The sequence below is a fragment of the Symphalangus syndactylus genome, chromosome 7 (genome assembly GCF_028878055.3).
Source record: "Symphalangus syndactylus isolate Jambi chromosome 7, NHGRI_mSymSyn1-v2.1_pri, whole genome shotgun sequence".
Classification (NCBI taxonomy): Eukaryota; Metazoa; Chordata; class Mammalia; order Primates; family Hylobatidae; genus Symphalangus; species Symphalangus syndactylus.
The window spans coordinates 37,641,996-37,664,888 of NC_072429.2; the positions used below are offsets into that span (position 1 = coordinate 37,641,996).

The 22,893-nt window shown below is 40.0% G+C and overlaps 1 protein-coding gene across 6 annotated transcripts in view; it reads right to left on the reverse strand.

Annotated features, from left to right (window-relative positions):
* Nucleotides 1-22,893, reverse strand: part of ABLIM3 (actin binding LIM protein family member 3) — a 125,656-nt gene that overhangs the window by 69,126 nt on the left and 33,637 nt on the right. For all 6 annotated transcript variants that reach the window (XM_055285681.2, XM_055285680.2, XM_055285679.2 and 3 more), the window contains one exon: nucleotides 14,880-15,017. In XM_055285681.2, coding sequence (XP_055141656.1) covers nucleotides 14,880-15,017 — 138 coding nt within the window. The remainder of the gene's footprint in view (nucleotides 1-14,879; nucleotides 15,018-22,893) is intronic.

Genomic DNA, 22,893 nt, shown 5'->3' on the forward strand with positions numbered 1-22,893 from the left:
GGCTGAGGCAGGAGAATGGCATGAACCCGGGAGGTGGAGCTTGTAGTGAGTGAGCCGAGATCGCGTCACTGCACTCCAGCCTAGGAGACAGAGCAAGACTGTCTCAAAATAAATAAATAAATAAATAAATAAATAAATAAATAAATAAATAACTAGGTATAAGTGGATGTTAAATTTTATCTAGCACATTTTCTACTCTATTAAAATAATCAAATATTTTTATCCTTTCTTATCTTTATAGCAAAATATATTAGCTAGTTTTCTAATATTAAGCCAATTTCAAATTTCTAGAATAAACTCAACTTGGTCAGTTATGCTATAGTTTTCACACTTTTCTAAACTTGGTTTGCTAATATCTTGTCTAAGATTTTAAAATCCATGTTCATGAATGATATGGACATATGATTATTTTTCCTTGTTTGGTATTGTGTTGGCTCAAATGAGTTGGGAAATGTACCCTTTTTCTCTTCTCTGAAAGACTTTCTATAAAACATAGATGGTTTGTTTTTGAATGTTTTGTAGAACTTGATTCCAGTGCTGATTTTTGTTTCTTTGGTAGAAGAGTTTTAACTACGAATTCACCAGTTCAGTATCTTGGATGATTATAGGACTACTCAGGTTTCAAAATTTCTTCTTCAGTGGGTTTTAATTTGCACTCAAGACTTGATAAATATTGTTATCTAAGTTTTAAAATTTATTACTCTAAAATTGTTTATAATATTTCTTATTATGTCTTTAATTTTAATAGCAGCTACAGCGATGTCCCTATTTTAATTCTTAAGATTGTTGATTTGTATATTTTCTCCCATTACTTGAATAATTTTGCCAGAATTTCGTCTATTTTACTTGTATTTTTAAAGAATCAACTTTTGCTAACCCTGTCCACTGTGGGTTTTTTCTTTGATTAATGTCTATTATATTATTTCCTTCCTTCCATTTTACTTGGATTCATTCTGCTCTTCAAACTTTTTGAGTTGAACACTTAGTTCATTGATTTTCAAACTTAATTCTTTTCTATGATGATAATTTAGGGCTACACATTTTCCTCTGAGTACCACTTTAAACTACATTTTGTAATGCAAGTTTTTGATATATAGTATTTTTGTTATCTTTCAGTTTCAAGTGTTTTCTGACTTTCATTAAGATTTTGCTAACCCTGCCATCTTTCATCTCAGTTCTGCCATCTGGGGATCATTTATCTTCTGCTTACAGAACATATTTTGTAATTCCATTTAATGAGAGTTTGTTGTTGGTAAATTCAATTTTAAAAAATCTAAACATGTTTTTGCTTTGCTTTGGGTCTTTTATTTTAACAGTTTTTGTTTTGTTTTGAGGCAGGGACTCGCTTTGTCGACCAGCCTGGAGTGCAGTGGCGTGATCACAACTCACTGCAACCTCCGCCTCCTGGGCTCAAATGATCCTCTCACCTCACCCTCCCAAGTAGCTGGGACTACAGGCATGCACTACCACGCCCGGCTAATTTTTGTATTTTTTGTAGAGAAGAGGCTTCGCTATGTTGGCCAGGCTGCTCTCAAACTCCTGGGCTCAGGTGATCCGCCTGCCTCGGCCTCCCAAAGTGCTGGGATTATAGGTGTGTGCCACTGCACCCAGTTCATTTTAACAGTTTTAATGAGATACAATTCACAAGTCATATAACTCAACAATTTAAAATGTACAATTCAACCATTTTTTAGCATATTCACAAAGTTGTGCAATCATTACCACTATCTAATTCCAGAACGTTTTCATCACCTCCAAAACAAGCCACAAACCCATTAGAAATCACTCCTTATCCTCCTCCAACCACCCCCAGCCCTAGATAACCATGAATCTGCTTTCTGTCTTTATATAATTTGCCTGTTTTGAGCATTTCATACATATGAAATCCTACAATATGTAGCCTTTTGTGACTGTTTTCTTTCACATGTTTTCAAGGTTTATTCCCATTGGAGCATTTATTAGTATTTCATTCCTTTTTATTGCTAAATAGTATCCCTCTGTGGAGATAGATCACATTTTATTTATCCATTCATTGGTTGATGAAGATTTGAGTTTTTCTATTTTTTGGCTATTATGAATAATGCTGCTATGAACATTCATGTATATATTTCTGTGTGAACATATATTTTTATTTCTCTTGAGTGTATACTAAGGAGTGGAATTTGGAATTGCTGGGTCATATGGTAACTCTACATTTCATCTTTTGAGGACTATTCTCCCAAGTAGCTGCACCATTTTACATTCCTTTCCATCAGCAATGTATGAGAGTTCTAATGTCTCCACATGCTCATCAACACTAGTTATCTATCTTTTTGATTATAGCCATTTTAGTAGATGTGCAGTGGCATCTCATTGTGGTTTGATTTGCATTTCTTTGATGGCTGATGATGTTGAGTATTTTTTCATGTGCTTATTGGACATTTGTATAACTTCTCTGGATAAATGTCTATTCACATCCTTTGCCCATTTTGAAATTAGGTTATTTGTCTTCTTATTATGGAATTGTAAGAATTCTTTACATAGCCAAGACACAAATATTTTATCAGATTTATAATTTGCAAATATTTTCTCCTGTTCTATGGGTTGTCTTTTCACATTCTTGATGGTGTATTTTGAAGCACAAAAGTTTTACATTTTGATAATATCTAATTAATATATTTTTTCTTTGTTGCTTGAACTTTTGGTGTCATATGTAAGCAGGTTTTGCACAACTCAAGATCACAATGATTTATTCTTATATGTTTTCCTAGAGTTTCTCAATTTTACCTTCTACATTTAGGTATTTGATCAATTTTTAGTTAATTTTTATGTTAGTGTAAAGAAAGAGTCTGACTTCATTTTTTGCATATGAATATTCAGTTTTCCAAACACCCTTTTTTGAAAGGACCATTCTTCCTTTCTTGAATTATCTCAACAGCCTTGTTGAAAATTAACCAACCATAGGGGGTGGAGCCAAGATGGCCGAATAGGAACAGCTCCAGTTTCCAGCTCCCAGCCCCAACAACACAGAAGACGGGTGATTTCTGCATTTCTGCTTGAGGTACCGGTTTCATCTCACTAGGGAGTGCCAAACAGTGGGTGCAGGACAGTCGGTGAAGCGCACTGTGCGCGAGCCGAAGCAGGGCGAGGCATTGCCTCACTCGGGAAGCGCAAGGGGTCAGGGAGTTCCCTTTCCTAGTCAAAGAAAAGGGAAACAGACGGCACCTGGAATATCGGGTCAGTCCCATCCTAATACTGCGCTTTTCCAACGGGCCTGGAAAACGGCACACTAGGAGATTGTGTCCCGCATCTGGCTCGGAGGGTCCTATGCCCACGGAGTCTCGCTGATTGCTAGCACAGCAGTCTGAGATCAAGCTGCAAGGCAGCAGCGAGGCTGGGGGAGGGGCGCCCGCCATTGCCCAGGCTTGCTTAGGTAAACAAAGCAGCCAGGAAGCTCGAACTGGGTGGAGCCCACCACAGCTCAAGGAGGCCTGCCTGCCTCTGTAGGCTCCACCTCTGGGGGCAGGGCACAGACAAACAAAAACTCAGCAAGAACCTCCACAGACTTAAATGTCCCTGTCTGACTGACAGCTTTGAAGAGAGTAGTGGTTCTCCCAGCACGCAGCTGGAGATCTGAGAACGGACAGTCTGCCTCCTAAAGTGGGTCCCTCACCCCTGAGCAGCCTAACTGGGAGGCATCCCCCCAGTAGGGACAGACTGACACCTCATCCAGCCGGGTACTCCTCTGAGACAAAACTTTCAGAGGAACTATCAGACAGCTGAATTTGTGGTCTCACGAAAATCCGCTGTTCTGCAGCCACCGCTGCTGACACCCAGCCACACAGGGTCTGGAGTGGACCTCTAGTAAACTCCAACAGACCTGCAGCTGAGGGTCCTGTCTGGTAGAAGGAAAACTAACAAACAGAAAGGACACCCACACCAAAAACCCATCTGTACATCACCATCATCAAAGACAAAAAGTAGATAAAACCACAAAGATGGGGAAAAAACAGAGCAGAAAAACTGGAAACTCTAAAAAACAGAGCACCTCTCCTCCTCCAAAGGAATGCAGTTCCTCACCAGCAATGGAACAAAGCTGGATGGAGGATGACTTTGACGAGTTGAGAGAAGAAGGCTTCAGACGATCAAACTACTCTGAGCTACGAGAGGAAATTCAAAACAATAGCAAAGAAGTTAAAAACTTTGAGAAAAAATTAGAAGAATGGATAACTAGAATAACCAATGGAGAGAAGGGTTTAAAGGAGCTGATGGAGCTGAAAGCCAAGTTTCGAGAACTATGCGAAGATTGCAGAAGCCTCAGTAGCAGATGCGATCAACTGGAAGAAAGGGTATTGCTGATGGAAGATGAAATGAATGAAATGAAGAGAGAAGGGAAGTTTAGAGAAAAAAGAATAAAAAGAAATGAACAAAGTCTCCAAGAAATTTGGGACTATGTGAAAAGACCAAACCTACGTCTGATTGGTGTACCTGAAAATGACGGGGAGAATGGAACCAAGTTGGAAAACACTCTGCAAGATATTATCCAGGAGAACTTCCCCAATCTAGCAAGGCAGGCCAGCATTCAGATTCAGGAAATACAGAGAACGCCACAAAGATACTCCTCGAGAAGAGCAACTCCAAGACACATAATTGTCAGATTCACCAAAGTTGAAATGAAGGAAAAAATGTTAAGGGCAGCCAGAGAGAAAGGTCGGGTTACCCACAAAGGGAAGCCCATCAGACTAACAGCTGATCTCTCAGCAGAAACTCTACAAGCCAGAAGAGAGTGGGGGCCGATATTCAACATTCTTAAAGATAAGAATTTTCAACCCAGAATTTCCTATCCCGCCAAACTAAGCTTCATAAGTGAAGGAGAAATAAAGTACTTTACAGACAAGCAAACGCTGAGTGATTTTGTCACCACCAGGCCTGCCCTAAAAGAGCTCCTGAAGGAAGCACTAAACATGGAAAGGAACAACCGGTACCAGCCACTGCAAAAACACGCCAAATTGTAAAGACCATCGAGGCTAGGAAGAAACTATAGCAACTAACGAGCAAAATAACCAACTAACATCATAATGACAGGATCAGACTCACACATAACAATATTAACATTAAATGTAAATGGGCTAAATGCTCCAATCAAAAGACACAGACTGGCAAACTGGATAAGGAGTCAGGACCCATCAGTGTGCTGTATTCAGGAAACCCATCTCACGTGCAGAGACACACACAGACTCAAAATAAAGGGATGGAGGAAGATCTATCAAGCAACTGGAAAACAAAAAAAGGCAGGGGTTGCAATCCTAGTCTCTGATAAAATAGACTTTAAACCAACAAAGATCAAAAGAGACAAAGAAGGCCATTACATAATGGTAAAGGGATCAATTCAACAAGAAGAGCTAACTATCCTAAATATGTATGCACCCAACACAGGAGCACCCAGATTCATAAAGCAAGTCCTCAGTGACCTACAAAGGGACTTAAACTCCCACACAATAATAATGGGAGATTTTAACACCCCACTGTCAACATTAGACAGATCAACGAGACAGAAAGTTAACCAGGATATCCAGGAATTGAACTCAGCTCTACATAAAGTGGACCTAATAGACATCTACAGAACTCTCCACCCCAAGTCAACAGAATATACATTTTTTTCAGAACCACACCACACCTATTCCAAAATTGACCACATAGTTGGAAGTAAAGCTTTCCTCAGCAAATGTAAAAGAACAGAAATTATAACAAACTGTCTCTCAGACCACAGTGCAATCAAACTAGAACTCAGGATTAAGAAACTCACTCAAAACCGCTCAACTACATGGAAACTGAACAACCTGCTCCTGAATAACTATTGGGTACATAATGAAATGAAGGCAGAAATAAAGATGTTCTTTGAAACCAACGAGAACAAAGACACAACATACCAGAATCTCTGGGACACGTTCAAAGCAGTGTGTAGAGGGAAATTTATAGCACTAAATGCCCACAAGAGAAAGCAGGAAAGATCCAAAATTGACACCCTAACATCACAGTGAAAAGAACTAGAAAAGCAAGAGCAAACACATTCAAAAGCTAGCAGAAGGCTAGAAATAACTAAAATCAGAGCAGAACTGAAGGAAATAGAGACACAAAAAACCCTTCAAAAAATTAATGAATCCAGGAGCTGGTTTTTTGAAAAGATCAACAAAATTGATAGACCGCTGGCAAGACTAATAAAGAAGAAAAGAGAGAAGAATCAAATAGATGCAATAAAAAACGAAAAAGGGGATATCACCACCGATCCCACAGAAATACAATCTACCATCAGAGAATACTACAAACACCTCTATGCAAATAAACTAGAAAATCTAGAAGAAATGGATAAATTCCTCGACAAATACACCCTCCCAAGACTAAACTAGGAAGAAGTTGAATCTCTGAATAGACCAATAACAGGTTCTGAAATTGTGGCAATAATCAATAGCTTACCAACCAAAAAGAGTCCAGGACCTGATGGATTCACAGCTGAATTCTACCAGAGGTACAAGGAGGAACTGGTACCATTCCTTCTGAAACTATTCCAATCAATAGAAAAAGAGGGAATCCTCCCTAACACATTTTACGAAGCCAGCATCATCCTGATACCAAAACCTGGCAGAGACGTAACCAAAAAAGAGAATTTCAGACCAATATCCTTGATGAACATTGATGCAAAAATCCTCAATAAAATACTGGCAAACCGAATCCAGCAGCACATCAAAAAGCTTATCCACCATGATCAAGTGGGCTTCATCCCTGGGATGCAAGGCTGGTTCAACATACGCAAATCAATAAATGTAATCCAGCATATAAACAGAACCAAAGACAAAAACCACATGATTATCTCAATAGATGCAGAAAAGGCCTTTGACAAAATTCAACAACCCTTCATGCTAAAAACTCTCAATAAATTAGGTATTGATGGGACGTATCTCAAAATAATAAGAGCTATCTATGACAAACCCACAGCCAATATCATACTGAATGGGGAAAAACTGGAAGCATTCCCTCTGAAAACTGGCACAAGACAGGGATGCCCTCTCTCACCGCTCCTATTCAACATAGTGCTGGAAGTTCTGGCCAGAGCAATCAGGCAGGAGAAGGAAATAAAGGGTATTCAATTAGGAAAAGAGGAAGTCAAATTGTCCCTGTTTGCAGATGACATGATTGTATATCTAGAAAACCCCATTGTCTCAGCCCAAAATCTCCTTAAGCTGATTAGCAACTTCAGCAAAGTCTCAGGATACAAAATTAATGTACAAAAATCACAAGCATTCTTGTACACCAATAACAGACAAACAGAGAGCCAAATCATGAGTGAACTCCCATTCACAATTGCTTCAAAGAGAATAAAATACCTAGGAATCCAACTTACAAGGGATGTGAAGGACCTCTTCAAGGAGAACTACAAACCACTGCTCAACGAAATAAAAGAGGATACAAACAAATGGAAGAACATTCCATGCTCATGGGTTGGAAGAATCAATATCGTGAAAATGGCCATACTGCCCAAGGTAATTTATAGATTCAATGCCATCCCCATCAAGCTACCAATGACTTTCTTCACAGAATTGGAAAAAACTACTTTAAAGTTCATATGGAACCAAAAAAGAGCCCGCATTGCTGAGTCAATCCTAAGCCAAAAGAACAAAGCTGGAGGCATCATGCTACCTGACTTTAAACTATACTACAAGGCTACAGTAACCAAAACAGCATGGTACTGGTACCACAACAGAGACATAGATCAATGGAACAGAACAGAGCCCTCAGAAATGTTGCCGCATATCTACAACTATCTGATCTTTGACAAACCTGACAAAAACAAGAAATGCGGAAAGGATTCCCTATTTAATAAATGGTGCTGGGAAAACTGGCTAGCCATATGTAGAAAGCTGAAACTGGATCCCTTCCTTACACCTTATACAAAAATTAATTCAAGATGGATTAAAGACTTATATGTTAGACCTAAAACCATTAAAATCCTACAAGAAAACCTAGGCAATACCATTCAGGACATAGGCGTGGGCAAGGACTTCATGTCTAAAACACCAAAAGCAATGGCAACAAAAGCCAAAATCGACAAATGGGATCTCATTAAACTAAAGAGCTTCTGCACAGCAAAAGAAACTACCATCAGAGTGAACAGGCAACCTACAGAATGGGAGAAAATTTTTGCAACCTACTCATCTGACAAGGAGCTAATATCCAGAATCTACAATGAACTCAAACAAATTTACAAGAAAAAAAGAAACAACCCCATCAAAAAGTGGGCAGAGGACATGAACAGACACTTCTCAAAAGAAGACATTTATGCAGCCAAAAAACACATGAAGAAATGCTCATCATCACTGGCCATCAGAGAAATGCAAATCAAAACCACAGTGAGATACCATCTCACACCAGTTAGAATGGCCATCATTAAAAAATCAGGAAACAACAGGTGCTGGAGAGGATGTGGAGAAATAGGAACACTTTTACACTGTTGGTGGGACTGTAAACTAGTTCAACCATTGTGGAAGTCAGTGTGGCGATTCCTCAGGGATCTCGAACTAGAAATACCATTTGACCCAGCCATCCCATTACTGGGTATATACCCAAAGGACTATAAATCATGCTGCTATAAAGACACATGCACACGTATGTTTATTGCGGCACTATTCACAATAGCAAAGAGTTGGAACCAACCCAAATGTCCAACAACGATAGAATGGATTAAGAAAATGTGGCACTTATACACCATGGAATACTATGCAGCCATAAAAAATGATGAGTTCGTGTCCTTTGTAGGGACATGGATGAAACTGGAAAACATCATTCTCAGTAAACTATCGCAAGGACAAAAAACCAAACACCACATGTTCTCACTCATAGGTGGGAATTGAACAATGAGAACTCATGGACACAGGAAGGGGAACATCACACTCTGGGGACTGTTGTGGGGTCGGGGGAGGGGGGAGGGACAGCATTAGGAGATACACCTAATGCTAAATGACGAGTTGATGGGTGCAGGAAATCAACATGGCACATAGATACATATGTAACACACCTGCACATTGTGCACATGTACCCTAAAACCCTAAAGTATAATTAAAAAAAAAAATAAATAAATAAATTAAAAAAAAAAAAGAAAATTAACCAACCATAAATATAAGAGTTTATGTTTATATTTTTGATTTTATTTATTTCTATGCCTATCCTTGTGCTAGTACCACCCTATCTTGTTTATTATAGCCTTGTAGCAAATTTAAAAGTGGGAAGTGTGAGTTCCCCAACTTCGTTCTTTTTAAAGATTGCTTGGCTATTCTATGTCCATCCCTTGAAATTCCGTATGAATTTTAGGATCAGACCATCAATTTCGGCAAAGAAGCCAGCTGAGATTTTGATAGGGATTGCATTTTCTATGGACTGAATTCTGTCCCCACCCCAAATTCATATGTTGAAGCCCTAACCTCCAACATCATAGTATTTGGAGATGGGCCTTTGTGTGATAATTAGGTTTAGATGAGATCTAAGGGTGGGGCCCTCATGATGAGATTAGTACCCTTAAAACAACAGACACTAGAGAGTTTGCTGGCTGTCCCTCTCTCCCTTTCTCTCTCTGCCATGCAAAGACACAGCAAGATGGCAGCCATCTGCAAGCCAGTGCTGCCATCTTAATAATAAATAAGTCTTTTGATTTATGAGCAAGGGACACCTTTCCATTTATTTACACCTTGTTTAACATTTTGTGGTTTTCAGAGTATACATTTTGAACTTCTTTTGTTAAATTCATTCCTATGTATTTCTTTGATGCTATTGCCAGTGAACTGTTTTCTCAATTTTATTTTCAGATTGTTTATTGCTATGGTATAGAAATATAATTGATTTTGGTATTTGATCTTATATCCTGAAACCTTGATAAACTTATTAGTTCTAATAATTTTTTAGTATTCCCTGGGATTTGCTATACAAGATCATGTCATGTGCAAATAGAGATTAGTTGTACTTCTTCCTTTTTAATCTGGATGCCTTTTATTTCATTTTCTTCCTTAATTAACCTAGCGCGAACCTGAAATGCAATGTCAAATAGAAGTGGCGAGAGCAGACATCCTTGTCTTGTTTTTGATCTTACAGGGAAATGTTATATACAAAATTTCAGTGCTGCAAAAGGAATAGCACTAGCATATAAAATTTTCTTTTTAATTCTCAGCAAGGCAAGTTATTACTATAGAAGGGTGCACCCTTACAGATGGAGCAAAGGTGAGGGTGCACTTGGACAAGGAAGGGGAAGGGGTTCTTATCCCTGAGGCACGTGGCCCCTGCTGCTGTGTCTTCCCCCGATTGGCTAGGGTCAGACTGCACAGGTTAAACTAATTCCGATTGGGTAATTTAAAGAGAATGACGGGGTGAATGCTTTGGCGGGAGTCAGGGCAGAGCAGGTAGCAGGTAATCTGAATGAGTTAGGGTGGAGCATGTGATCAGAATGAGTTAGGGTGGAGCAGGTGATAGGAATGAGTCACGGTGGAGTAGGTAATTGAAAAAGGTTGCCTTATGAGGAAGTTAAGTTTAAAAGTAGAAAGCAAAGAATGGAACATACTGACATATTAATTCTTTGAAAAGAAATTTAGAACTCATATCTAACAGAAACATTCGGTCTTTCACCATTAAGTATAATCTTAGTTGTAGGTTTGTCTTTGTTCTAGAAAGATAGTTTTGCTGAATACATACTCTTTCCTTGACAGTTATTTCTTTCAGTACATTAAAGATATTTTTCTGCTGTTTTCTAGTTTCCTTGTTGCTACTGAAAAGTCAGCTGTCAGCCCATTTACCATTTATAGGCAGATGATTTGTCTTTTCTCCCTGGCTACTTTTAAGATTGGCTCTTTGATGATCTGAGGTTTCACTCTGGTGTTGTAGGTGGATTTCTTTTAAAGTTTCCTGCAGGAATTTATTAGGTTTTCTGGATTCAAGGATATGTCTTTCAACAGCTCTAGAAAATTCATAGCTGTTGTCTCTTCAAATATTGTCCTCCCATTCATGTTCTCTATTATCTATCCCCAGAACTCTGATTAGATATATATGTCAGGACCTCTCACTATATTCTCCATATATTAGCTTCTTTTTTATTTTTACCACCTTCTCATATTTTTGATCTATTATCTGTATAACTTTTTTTGGATGAAATCTTCTGGTTTATTAATTTTTTCTTTAGCAACATCTAATCTACTATTTAATTTATATATTGAATTAATTTCAAAGATTATATATTTCTATTTTTATAAGTTTTATTTGTTTCCTTTTCAAATCTTCTGCACTATTGCTTATAATGCACTGTTGTTTTTTTGCTCATATTTTCTAGCTTGTTTAAATGTATCAATATATTTATTATGTAATGACAGAAAATTTCAATATACAAAGTTGTTGAGGTTCTGATTCTGCTCGCCATTGTTTCTGTTGGCTCTCGTTCCATTATAATTTGTATGTTTTTGACTGACTGTGAGCTACTCATTTTCCTAATAACACTATGTGTGGAAAGTCTTTGAGGCCTGGAATAAAGTTGAGTTCCTCCAAGGAGGAGTATCATTTGCTTTTGCCATTTGCCAAGTGGGAGACCACTGTAACTTAAATTTTGTGCTTGACTCTATTACATATTTTATATATTGTTATAAATTTTTATTTATACCAAATATATAACATGAATATAGTCATGAATCCATGTAAAGGGTGGATTATGGACAGATTTTTTTTATTTTATTTTATTATTATTATACTTTAAGTTTTAGGGTACATGTTCACAATGTGCAGGTTTGTTACATATGTATACATGTGCCATGTTGGTGTCCTGCACCCATTAACTCGTCATTTAACATTAGGTATATCTCCTAATGCTGTCCCTCCCCCCTCCCCCCACCCCACAACAGTCCCCGGAGTGTGATGCTCCCCTTCCTGTGTCCGTGTGTTCTCATTGTTCAATTCCCACCTATGAGTGAGAACATGTGGTGTTTGGTTTTTTGTCCTTGCGATAGTTTGCTAAGAATGATGGTTTCCAGTTTCATCCATGATGGACAGATATTTTAATAAGTATTTTTTCATAATTTTTTTTTTTTTTTGAGATGGAGTCTCACTTTGTCACCAGGCTGGAGTGCAGTGGCGTGATCTTGACTCACTGCAACCTCCACCTCCCGGCTTCAAGTGATTCTCCTGTCTCAGCCTCCTGAGTAGCTGGGACTACAGGCACCTGCCACCACACCCAGCTAATTTTCGTATTCTTAGTAGAGATGGGGTTTCACCATGTTGGCCAGACTGGTCTCAAACTCCTGACCTAGTGACCCTCCCACCTCAGCCTCCCAAAGTGCTGGGATTATAGGAGTGAGCCACTGTTTTATTCCCCTCTACCCAGTGCCAGTGTTGGAACAGGCAAGTTTCCTTGCTCTCTCCCTCTCCAGAGCCAGTTTATTTCTCATCCATCATACACTGAGAACATTTGGGAAACAGCTTTATACATAGGTCTCCTATTGGATTCCCACTTTGACTAGATGCTGAGCTTTGCTTCCTGTTCTCCATGATCCATTTAGACAACAGAGTAAAAGCTCAAGGTCTCCAAGGTTTAAGATAAACTATCAGGATGAAATAAGGCATTGGGAGTCATAGCAGTGTTTCTGTTTCCATTTTTAGCCTTTGTAGATTCCCTGCTTTCATGTCAGCATGGTAGTGCATGTTAAAAGAGTTGTAAAACAAATTCATAACAATTTTAGATTCTTTAGATGAGAAAGCTATCTAATAGGGTACTTAATTGTCATGTTGATTACTGTTGGAAATAAAAATCCTCTCATTTCTTTTACCTTTAAGCAAACGGACATTGAAAATATTCAGAAAAATATTGGTCTATTTTTTTCCCCTTAAAATCTCCATTGAAAGAGATTCTACAAACTCTGTGGTAAATGTGAAAATGGCCAAATTATTCCTTTCTGTATTAACACCCTTGAAATCTGATGCTGCAGATCTCCCTACCAAAGGCAAAGTTTATTTCTCCATGACCTTGACTCTGGATTGTCCATTTGGCTTGTTTTGGCCAACAGCAGGACATTAAGCTGAGGTTTGAAAAGGTCTTACCTATTAAAGCTTGTTCTCTCATTGTACTTGGAGCTCTGAGATCACCATATGAACAAGCCCAAGCCAGCCCACTGGAGGCTGAAAAGCTGTGTGGAGACACTGGGGTTAGCAGCTTGCCAACCACTGCCAGTAGACCCGCCCGCCGACTGCATATCATCATGATGAGGCCAGTAGAGATAAGCAGAGCTAGAAACTGGGAGATGCTGCCCAGCCAACGCAGAGAATCATGAACTAAATAAACAATTGGTTTAAGCTATTAAGTTTTTGCTTAAGTAAAAGGTAACTGATACACTCTCTTAAGAATATAATCACGTAATTATATCCTCAACCACTTTGTAACAATTTCCTTGTCTTTACCCTTTGTCCTGCCTCAATTTCAGAGGGTGTAAAAATAATCACTCACCAAGATATTCTTGCAATTCAACTTATACTAAAGGGGTTTGCCAATACTCAATATAAAATTCAAATCACACCAGTTAAAATGTATCCCATATATGCATCTATAAACAAATTAGGAAATATGTATATGTAATTTGTTTGCTCAGTGCAGAGTCTAGTTAGATCATGAAGAAAGAAGTCCAGGATTTTCACAATGGCAGGGGAAGTCACTCTCAGGTGCATGAGACCGAGGCAGTTACTGATATAAAAAGAACCAGGGGTTTCAACTGACCTTAAATTCAATGTAAGCCAGTAGTGTGAAGCGGCTCCTCAGGAAGTCAGTTCAATATCAGTTACATCAACAGAAATGTAGTCCTTTGTATTTGCCAGACCTTGAAAACTGTGATCTGTTCTGAGTATCATACTTTAAGAACGACAGTGACACACTAGAATGGATCAAAGAGGAAGACTCCAGGACAATGACACTGTTGGAATCATTTAAGATGAGACCCAATTTAAGGACCTGTGATATAGTTTGACATGGGGAAGACCTGGGTACGAGTATCTGAAGAGCAGTCAAAGGGAAAAGCGAATACAAAGTATTCTTCAGACTTTATGAGGACAAATCTAAGATCAACAAAAAAGTTACAAATTTTGGGTCATTTTCTAAACCCACAGGGCAATCCAACATTAGAATGGCTGCTCTGTGGAGCAGGGAAGCCTGAACGAGGAGGTCAACATTTGGAGGCTGGAGAGACATTGTGGAAGGGCGTGTTGCCCCTGGGCCAGAGGGCTCTCTGTGCTCTTTCAGCTGAGTCCCTTTTCCTGCTGCTAATTATCTGTCTTCTTTAGGAGCTCTTAGCTTGGTTGAGTCTAGGATTATATAAATTACCCCTGTGTAAGCTGTAACAATGAGAGATGACTTAACAGCTATGTGCTCTCAAATTGCAAACCTTACCAAGGTCAAGATGTCTCTTCTCCCTTGTTAAACATAACCTTTGAAGATTGCTACACTGTCATAGAATAGGTACTCATCTCAAAAAAAAAAAAAACTATCTTGAATTTTATCCAAGATAGTTTGCACTTTCATTTGCTCTCACATTGATTTATAGGCACAAAGCAGGAGTCTCTTCAGATGAGTAAGTTAAGCTTGCAGATTAGTCTTTTTCCTTCTGGGTCAGCACCTGCCCCTCCAAGGTTGCCAGGATCCTTGTCTCCCTCACGTACCAAAACACTGCCCTCATTCTAAGGAAGAATCTCATAAGAAGAGGCTCAGGGAAAGTCTCTTTAGGTCTTTGTAGATATTCCAGCTGCCTGTGTTTGTTCTTTCTGCCCCTGAGGTATGACCTGGTGGTGCAAGAATGGTCAGGAATCTAAGAAGAGAGTGGGGGAGGTGAGTCTCCTACCTTGACAAGTGAAGCATCTGATGTGGAAGTGGTTGTTGTGCACGCGGACCACTTCCCCTTTGCAGGTGTCTCCACAGCGGTAGCACTGGATGACATTGGAGCTGCCCCGTGGATTGTAAGGATTCTGCTGATAAGGAACTGTAAGAGAAACAAAGAGATCACTATCCAGAGGCCCTGATTCTTTACAAAGTCTGCTGCAAGACATTATCATAATTGTAGCTGGAAGAAAAAGTGGAAGGGGAGGAAATGAAGTGCAAAGTATCTTCAATTCATCATCAGGATGACTGCCAAGCTAAGGCAACACTGAGTGGTATGAGACATGCCTATAGACCTCCTTAAGCAGGCAAGGACTTTTGAGCGAGCATAGCCTTTCCTTGCAAGAACACAAGCCAAATCCCTGAATGAAGACAAATGAGAGAACATAGAGTATTTCAAGGTAGATTATCAGAAATACCATCTTTTGAGTAAGCTTTAAATTAAAATTAGGCCCCAAACTTGTCCAAGGGAATTTGGGACTTGCAATTGACTCAGAAGTTTCAAAGAAGTAGGTGGCTGACCCTGCCTCCAAATGGCTTTTCAGTTAAGCAAGTTACAGCCCCTCTCTGGGACTCAATTTTCATGTCTATCAAATGAGGGTGGTCAAAGGTAGCACAGACTTTTATAAGGAAGGAATGAAGGGAAGGGGAGGCACTCTGGCTGGAGGGAGGCTAACAAGGGAATTCATCTCAAAGCTGCCTTTGAACAGCACTTTCCATAAGACTGGGAAAATGTTATATGTATACAATTAAGAAAAAAATGCTGGTGGAGATTATGAAAGAGTTGAAGTCCCTGGGAGCTGCAGTTGAGTGGCCAGCATTTGATGATGCTTAAGAGTTCTACTATCTTATTGGGTCTATTATTCTCTTGCTAAGACCATCTCCAATTTTAGTATATGTGCTGCCAAAGTGAGAATGCTAAGACCATTTCATGGCTACTTTTCTAGATATCCTTTTCCTGAGATACACTTGGCTTGGCCATTCTAAAATCTAGTCATCTGATATTTCATTAGGCACCTGCCTACAGCACAAAAATCTCAGGGTTGGAAGGCATGTTGGTAGCTGTCTGGTCTGATCTCATTATGCATAAGCTGTTGAGGTAACTTTGCCACTGAGAAACCTACTCTTCTCTCTTATAGAAAACCCCTGTGGCACTGGGGAGAGAATTACTCATTTCTTCAATTCTCACTCAAAGTTGAAGGAATAGTCCAAAAACTTCTGCTCATACCTTATTAGGAGAAGGCTCACTCTTGTCCTGGTTATAAAGATAACCACCTGATTGAAGGGGAATTGCTACCTATCATTTATATATGTAGACTTCCTGGATAAACTCTGAATAAGTATATCATAAATTAATCTGGACTCACAGCAACCTTGAACTACAAAGGAATTTAGAGGTCACCTACTTTGGGGATTCTTGACCCTGTGTTGTAGTTATGTTTGTTCACTGGAAATTTGAACCTTTTCTTCTAGGCACATGGAGGATTGCACATGGTGACTTGCTTGGCAGTGAAATGTGAACTGAAATTGTGCATGCCCCTTCCAATTGGAAGCCTTAGGAGCCAGCATGTGATCTGCTGTATTGCCTTTTCCCTAACTCAGGAATGAATGTTACCCCAGATGGTGTGCAGGATGCATCAGCTTGGATCCAGATTGAGGAGTCATGGAACAGAACTGCAAACTAACCCATCATAAACCTCTATCATGAGCAAAAACAAATCTCTGTTGTCATAGCCTCTGAGACTGTAGCATAACCTCGGATCTGACACTCCTCTTTAATTAAATTTAGTGTTATATACATTATCTTGTAGCTTTGTTCATATTCTCAAAGAGGTCTATGATCTCCAAAACTGATCTCATCTGCCCTCCTCTTTTTAAAGAGGAACAGGAAATCAGGACTTCTGATCATCTCCCATTTACAGGTATCCTGAATCACAAGCATGCTATAGGGCAAAGAGCTGGTTGCTTAGCACTGAAACTGTGGCTTCTGACAACTTTGCTAACTGGGGTGAGAGAATAATATACTTCTCACAATCTTTCTTTCATGCAGTTTATGCACATTATTCATCTATTTTTCTCTGTCTTAAATTCAAGACAAAAATCAAACGAATCAGCTAGTTAACTAAATCATTAATTAACTCATTAAGTAGGTCAATACATGCAAAATATTTCAAAAACTGCATTAAGCGCTCCACAAATGTTCACTGGTATCACGGCCATCACATCCCCCCTACAGCTCTGAGCAATCCTTCCCCACCTCCCAGAATATTCATAAACATTCTCTTTAATCTTATTCTCTTTTCTTTTTCTGATTCTTACTCAATGTTCCCTGGAAAATATTTCACTCTCTCTTCTGCCCTGAATTTGTGAAAAAAATATAGATTCTGTTTATATGAGCAGTGTGGTGATCTACCATTGCCAAGGGAAACAAAGCTGTGAGTCTGAAAATAAAATAAGAACGAATAGTACAATCATCACCATTAATGCTGAGCACTCTTGGAAGTCTCCAACAGTCCCTCCAGGATCACTGCACAAACTTTCATCTACCTCCTCTAATTCAACCTGTCTTATTGTTCAAGACCCAACTTCTAAGATCAATTTGATTTTTTCTAATTGGATTTGATTTTCTGGGAAAGTGGATTTGTGAGCATGGTCTTCCATCAGAATTCAGTCTTTGAACCACCCGGATAAAAAAGCATAAAATCAGAGTGAAGGGAATGGATTAGGAAAATAAAATTTTCTGGGGCTGAAGTAGTGATAGGACCCCAGCCCTAACCCTGCTGTATCCCCTCAAGAGAAGGACGCTGCTTTGCTGATGCTGCGTGTGGCCAGAGCTCTGATGTTTGTAAATAGTCCCATAAGCAAAAATTAATATATTGTTGGTGTGAGTTCTTCCAGATTGCTGATGTAAGCTGTGATTATAAGCAAGAACTTTCCTCATGCAGACTGGAAGTAGGATCTCTGGGGGTCAATGGAAGCTAGGCTGGGATATGCCACATCCCTGCTCCTGCCCTGGAAGCCAACTCATTTCCAGTAAGATTTTATGTTCTTGGCTAATTAAATCAGAAACTTAATCTAACATTGTTCTGTGTGTGTGTACATGTGTATTGGGGGTGTGTGTTTACTTCTTCCTACCAATCTATAACTGCCCTGAAACATTAAAATTTGTTGATTTTCTGCTGGTTATCATTTCCACTAATTTTTATTTCAGAAAATGCAAAGTTTCAGTCACATGATTTATAATATTTTTCTTATGGGTGAATGTCTTTTGAATTCCAAATTGACTTACACATGAATATTTGAACTACTTCTTATGTTAGAAACTGTCTACCCTTGAGAGCAACATTTGAGACCAGTCACAAGCCTAAAAGGACATTAGCTGTGCTCACTTGTGGGATAATCCATGAAGCTGCCATGTTTAGACCTTATGGATTATGTGATCGATTTCTGAAATGTATGCAGAGAACCTCTGGCTTCTTTTAACATTACTGGCCAATAAAGGGTGCCCAAGATAGACATTCCCATTTACTAGCCCTTAGTGCCATCCACTAGAACGTTCTGAGATGATAGACATGTTGTAGACATCTATGCTGTCCAACATAATAGTCACAGGTGACCACTGGGCACTTGAAATGTAGCTAGTGTGACTGAGGAACTTAATTTTAAATTAAATTAAATTTTAATTAATATAAATCTACATCTAAATAGTCACATATGATTAGTGGCTACCATAATGACAGTGCAGCCTGATAGTTAAAAACAACAACAACAACAACAACAACAAAAGACAACAAAAACAGCAAAACACCAGGCAGAGGGAAAAGAAATGAAACTTGGTTGAATCCTAGAAATATTAAAAAAAATGTACAAATTAATTTAGGAATATCATCTCAGACTAAAATGATTCATTTTTATCCCTAAAGAGTTCTAAAGCTGTACTTAAACAATTTGCAATTGGAACCAATTATACATTCACCCATCCTGAATTTGATCTGGAAACAAAAGATCATGAGCAGTGAAATAAATGCTGATTTTTAAAGAAATCACACAGTTTCAGGCACTGAAAGTGAACAATCCTAATCTTTCCAAGAATAAAAGCAAGTAAATCAGTTGCCGATGGCTGTCGGTATAATTTTTTAAGACAAAACAAACAAACAAACAGCTTATTAATGCCCCTGAGATTAAAAATTAGGGATCTGAAACATTAAGCCCTCTTTTATATGCATACCAAATCTTTAGAGTTCTATGAAAAAGTACATCTTAATTCCACAACTAAATTTGTAAGTAAAGCTCTTCCCAAATTTTAGAGATAATTTCAAGTTGTTGGAGCAAAACAACATATTGGAAGGGGAGGTGTGACCGACCTCCGGGTAAATGAAAAGAAGCATGGGAGTTGAATATAACAGTAAACAAATTCAGCATCCAGTTTCTCCACCTGACTTTTCCTCCCTCTCTCATCTGTTGTTCTTTGCCTCTGTGTGGCTGGGGTAACCTGGGTTTCAATTCCCTCTCTGCTGTTACCTACTGTTCTAATTTTGGGCACATCATCTAACTTCTTTGGCCCCAATTCCCTCTTTAGAAGAGGTTGAACAAAATGATCCATACGGGTCCGTCTTATTACATGATTCTGCCTTGTGTGTCCTCTTCTGCGATTTTTCCTCTCCCTCCACGCTCTCTCATCTCCAGTAACTGGTCTCACTTTTAAACTAGACTTTGCTTTAAGTTATCAGATTTATCAATCTCTTTTAAAAACAGCTAATGACATGATTCCTCTCCTATAAGCAATGTGACCTAAGTTATGTTCTTTCACTGATGTGCTGCCTGCACATGGTTTTTCCTCTCCTGAGAGTGGCTTGACCTTGTAGATAAAAATGTTCCCACATTTTAATAGAGTGTCTTTAAAGCAGTCTTTAAAAGGTAGGAGCACCTATGCAATGCTGGTGTATAATTAAAAGAGTGGCAAAACTGACTTGGAGACAGCGTAACAACTGTGAACAATTGGCTGGAAGTGTAATATAAACAGTGGAACTTCTGGTTGAAAGGTGAAACATCAAGCAGAGAATCCACTGGTTCAGCAATGAGCACACAGCAGCCCAGGGCCCAGAGGCTGCCACACATAAGCATGCAGGGTGAAGCCGCTTTCACACTCTGGCTTCTCAATTAGAGCCCAAAACTCAGAGTGTTCACAGGCATCTGCTAAATACCAAAGAAGACTCAACTGTGGGTCCAGGCATTTTGCAGGTAGAAAGCAGCTGCCTGAAACATAAAGGTGGGGCTTGTATATGAGAGGATCTGATACTTCACAGCAGGGGCCTCCGGTTTGATTTCAGAGTTGAGCCAGGGCCCAGGTGCTGATCCTGTTTCCTACAGTGAGGCCACAGAGTCATGGGATCGTTGCACTGAAAGGGGTGAGAAGCACACGACACAGCGGGTAAGGAATGGATGCTGGAGTCACTGGGCTGGGTTTGGATTCCAGCTCCAACACTTGCTGGTTGTGTGATCCTGAGCAATTTACATAAACCCCCCCTCAGTTTCCTTATCTCTAGAGTAAGAATAACTGAAGTAATTTGTGAGTATTAAATTACTTAAATTATAGAAAAGTGCTTAGTGCATTGCTTGGCCTCAATAAGCAATAATTAATATTAAAGGATCTCTGAATCCATGTCTCCTCACCCCCAACCCAGTGCAGTGATTCTTTCTAAATCACCCCTATCAGCTACCCACTGAGCTTTGCTCAAATATTTCTCAGATTCATTCTCTGACAAGTCCAGCAAAGGTTTGCTAGTTTTTCCTTTTTGCTGACTGCCAAGAAAAAAACCCCTTGGCTACAGACCATTCACCACTATAAGCAACCTCTTCTTTCTCCCTCTATCTCTGGAGGTCTCTTTGTTTATGGGTTTGTGTGGGCTGCAGAGGTAGATGACTGACATGCTTTTGATATATCCTGCAGAGAAATGTGTGAATTGGGTGTTTCCCTGTGTGAGGAAGAGGGGTTATGATCTATGTTATCCTAGGGCGTTGTATTTTGGGCACATCTGCTGTTTCCAGAGGAGGCATCAGTGTGTTTGTTGTGTGTGCTTACTTAGAATAAGTGAGTGATTTGTTTTCTGAAAACTCTGATAGGGAGATTATAAGAGCTGCTTCTGGTAACTCCAAGGACCATGCAGGTGTCACCTCATTGTGGCATTAATCTGCATTCATTGTATGAATACCTGGGACTAGGCTTTAGAGCAGAAAGGGCCTGGAGGCTATTTGTATACACGAGATTGTGAGCTCCATGAGGGCAGGGACCATGTCTTTCCAGTTCACCATTACACCTCAGTGCCAGGCACACAGTGAGTGCCCATCTCATTGTGTCATTGTTTCATTCATACTTGCGGAATAAAGAAAAAGATGGCTGAACTGGTCTAGTGGTTTCACTTAACAGATGAGAAAGCTGAGACCCAGAGGACAAGACAGAAGAAGACAAGAAAAGCTCACACAGCAACTGGTGCTTGCCTCAGTGCGTGGAGGTATCTGTTCTTGGACCACAAAATGAGAGAGGCCAATCAGAGAGGGTGAGGTGGGGAGAGTTCACAAGAGGGTAAATTATCCTAAGTCTGGAGGTCATGCTGAGATTTAGGGTTAGAGTTAGTGGGCTGGGGGTGCATGTTCCAAGATGCAGAAGCATAGGAGAGGGTTTGGAAGTGAAGCCATGCATGAAGTAATAGGAGCAGTTAATGCATAAGGAAAGGTCTTGAAATATAATAGATAATATTTAGAGGGTGGGTCCCCTATGTCAGGCAGTGTCCTCAGCCACTTACATATGTCATCTCATTGAGCCCTCGTAACTCAAAGAGGGGATACTATTATCCTCATTTTGTAGGAGAATGAAACTCAGAGACCTGAGGCCCCTTGTCCAAGGTCACACAGTTAGTAAATGGCAGAGGCAGAATCTGAACGCAGGCAGTCTGATTTTCAAACCCGGGCTCTTACCACTAAGCTCAACTGCCTGCAATGCAACAGTGCCAGTGGAATGGCTATCTCTGGGGAGGAAGTGGGAAGCGGGGGTAAAGGGGCATCTAACTTTTCCCCAATAGTAGTCATCCATTATCCAGTTGTTTTAAAAAATAATTTAAGAAGATGTAAAAATAATGATTGGAGGTGACTAGAATATAGGCCAGGAAATAGGAAGAGCAATTCAGCATCCCTGGCAGGTGATGAAGAAGCAGTGATTGCTGCTCCAGGGCCAGGGATGTCAGCTTTGGGCAGCATCCCTGGCATGGGCAGGTAAAGCCTGACAGGTGTGTGTGCTGGGTTCCAGAGAGATGCAGGCGCTGCAGGTGTTGGCAGCTGCAGCAGGGTGGAAGTACGAGTCCTCTGGGAACCCCTGGGTCCTTTCACAGATGGCCCCGGCTTGGCTGCAGTTTCCCATGTCAGCAGGTCAGTAACACAGCCTGTCTTCCCAGGAGGATGTTGTAAAACCTTTGCTGCAACAGAAACTCCTCCGCAGCTTCTCTCTGCCAGGCTCATCAGCATGTTCCATGGTCATGGCGTGTTGCTGGCAACACGGCTCATGCTGCCTTCTTCAGAAACGTGTTGTCAGGACATGTGTCAGAACGGCATGCTCTTGGCCAGCCAAACTGCTCTTGTCTGACAGCCAGCTGCCACATGGCAGCTACAGCATAAAGGGTTTGGGTTAGATAGACCTAAAGGGGCCTTCACTGCAGTGAGCTTCACAAGCAAGGAGGACTAAATGGCAGCCCATAACATCGGAGAGTTCTTTATTTCTTATATTTCAACTGGTTCCTATTTCAAGATGAGAGAAAATGAAGTTTCAGCTGCCGGATTGCCCGCCCCCCTTCCTCTCCTCTTTCCTCCTCTGCTGTTGACTGTGCCTGTGTCCGTGGGCTCAGCACAGGGCCTCTTTCAAAGTAGTCAAGTAGATCTGTGTTCTCATTTCTTTCCCCAAGATTTTCCTCCCTACCCATGTGCCAGGG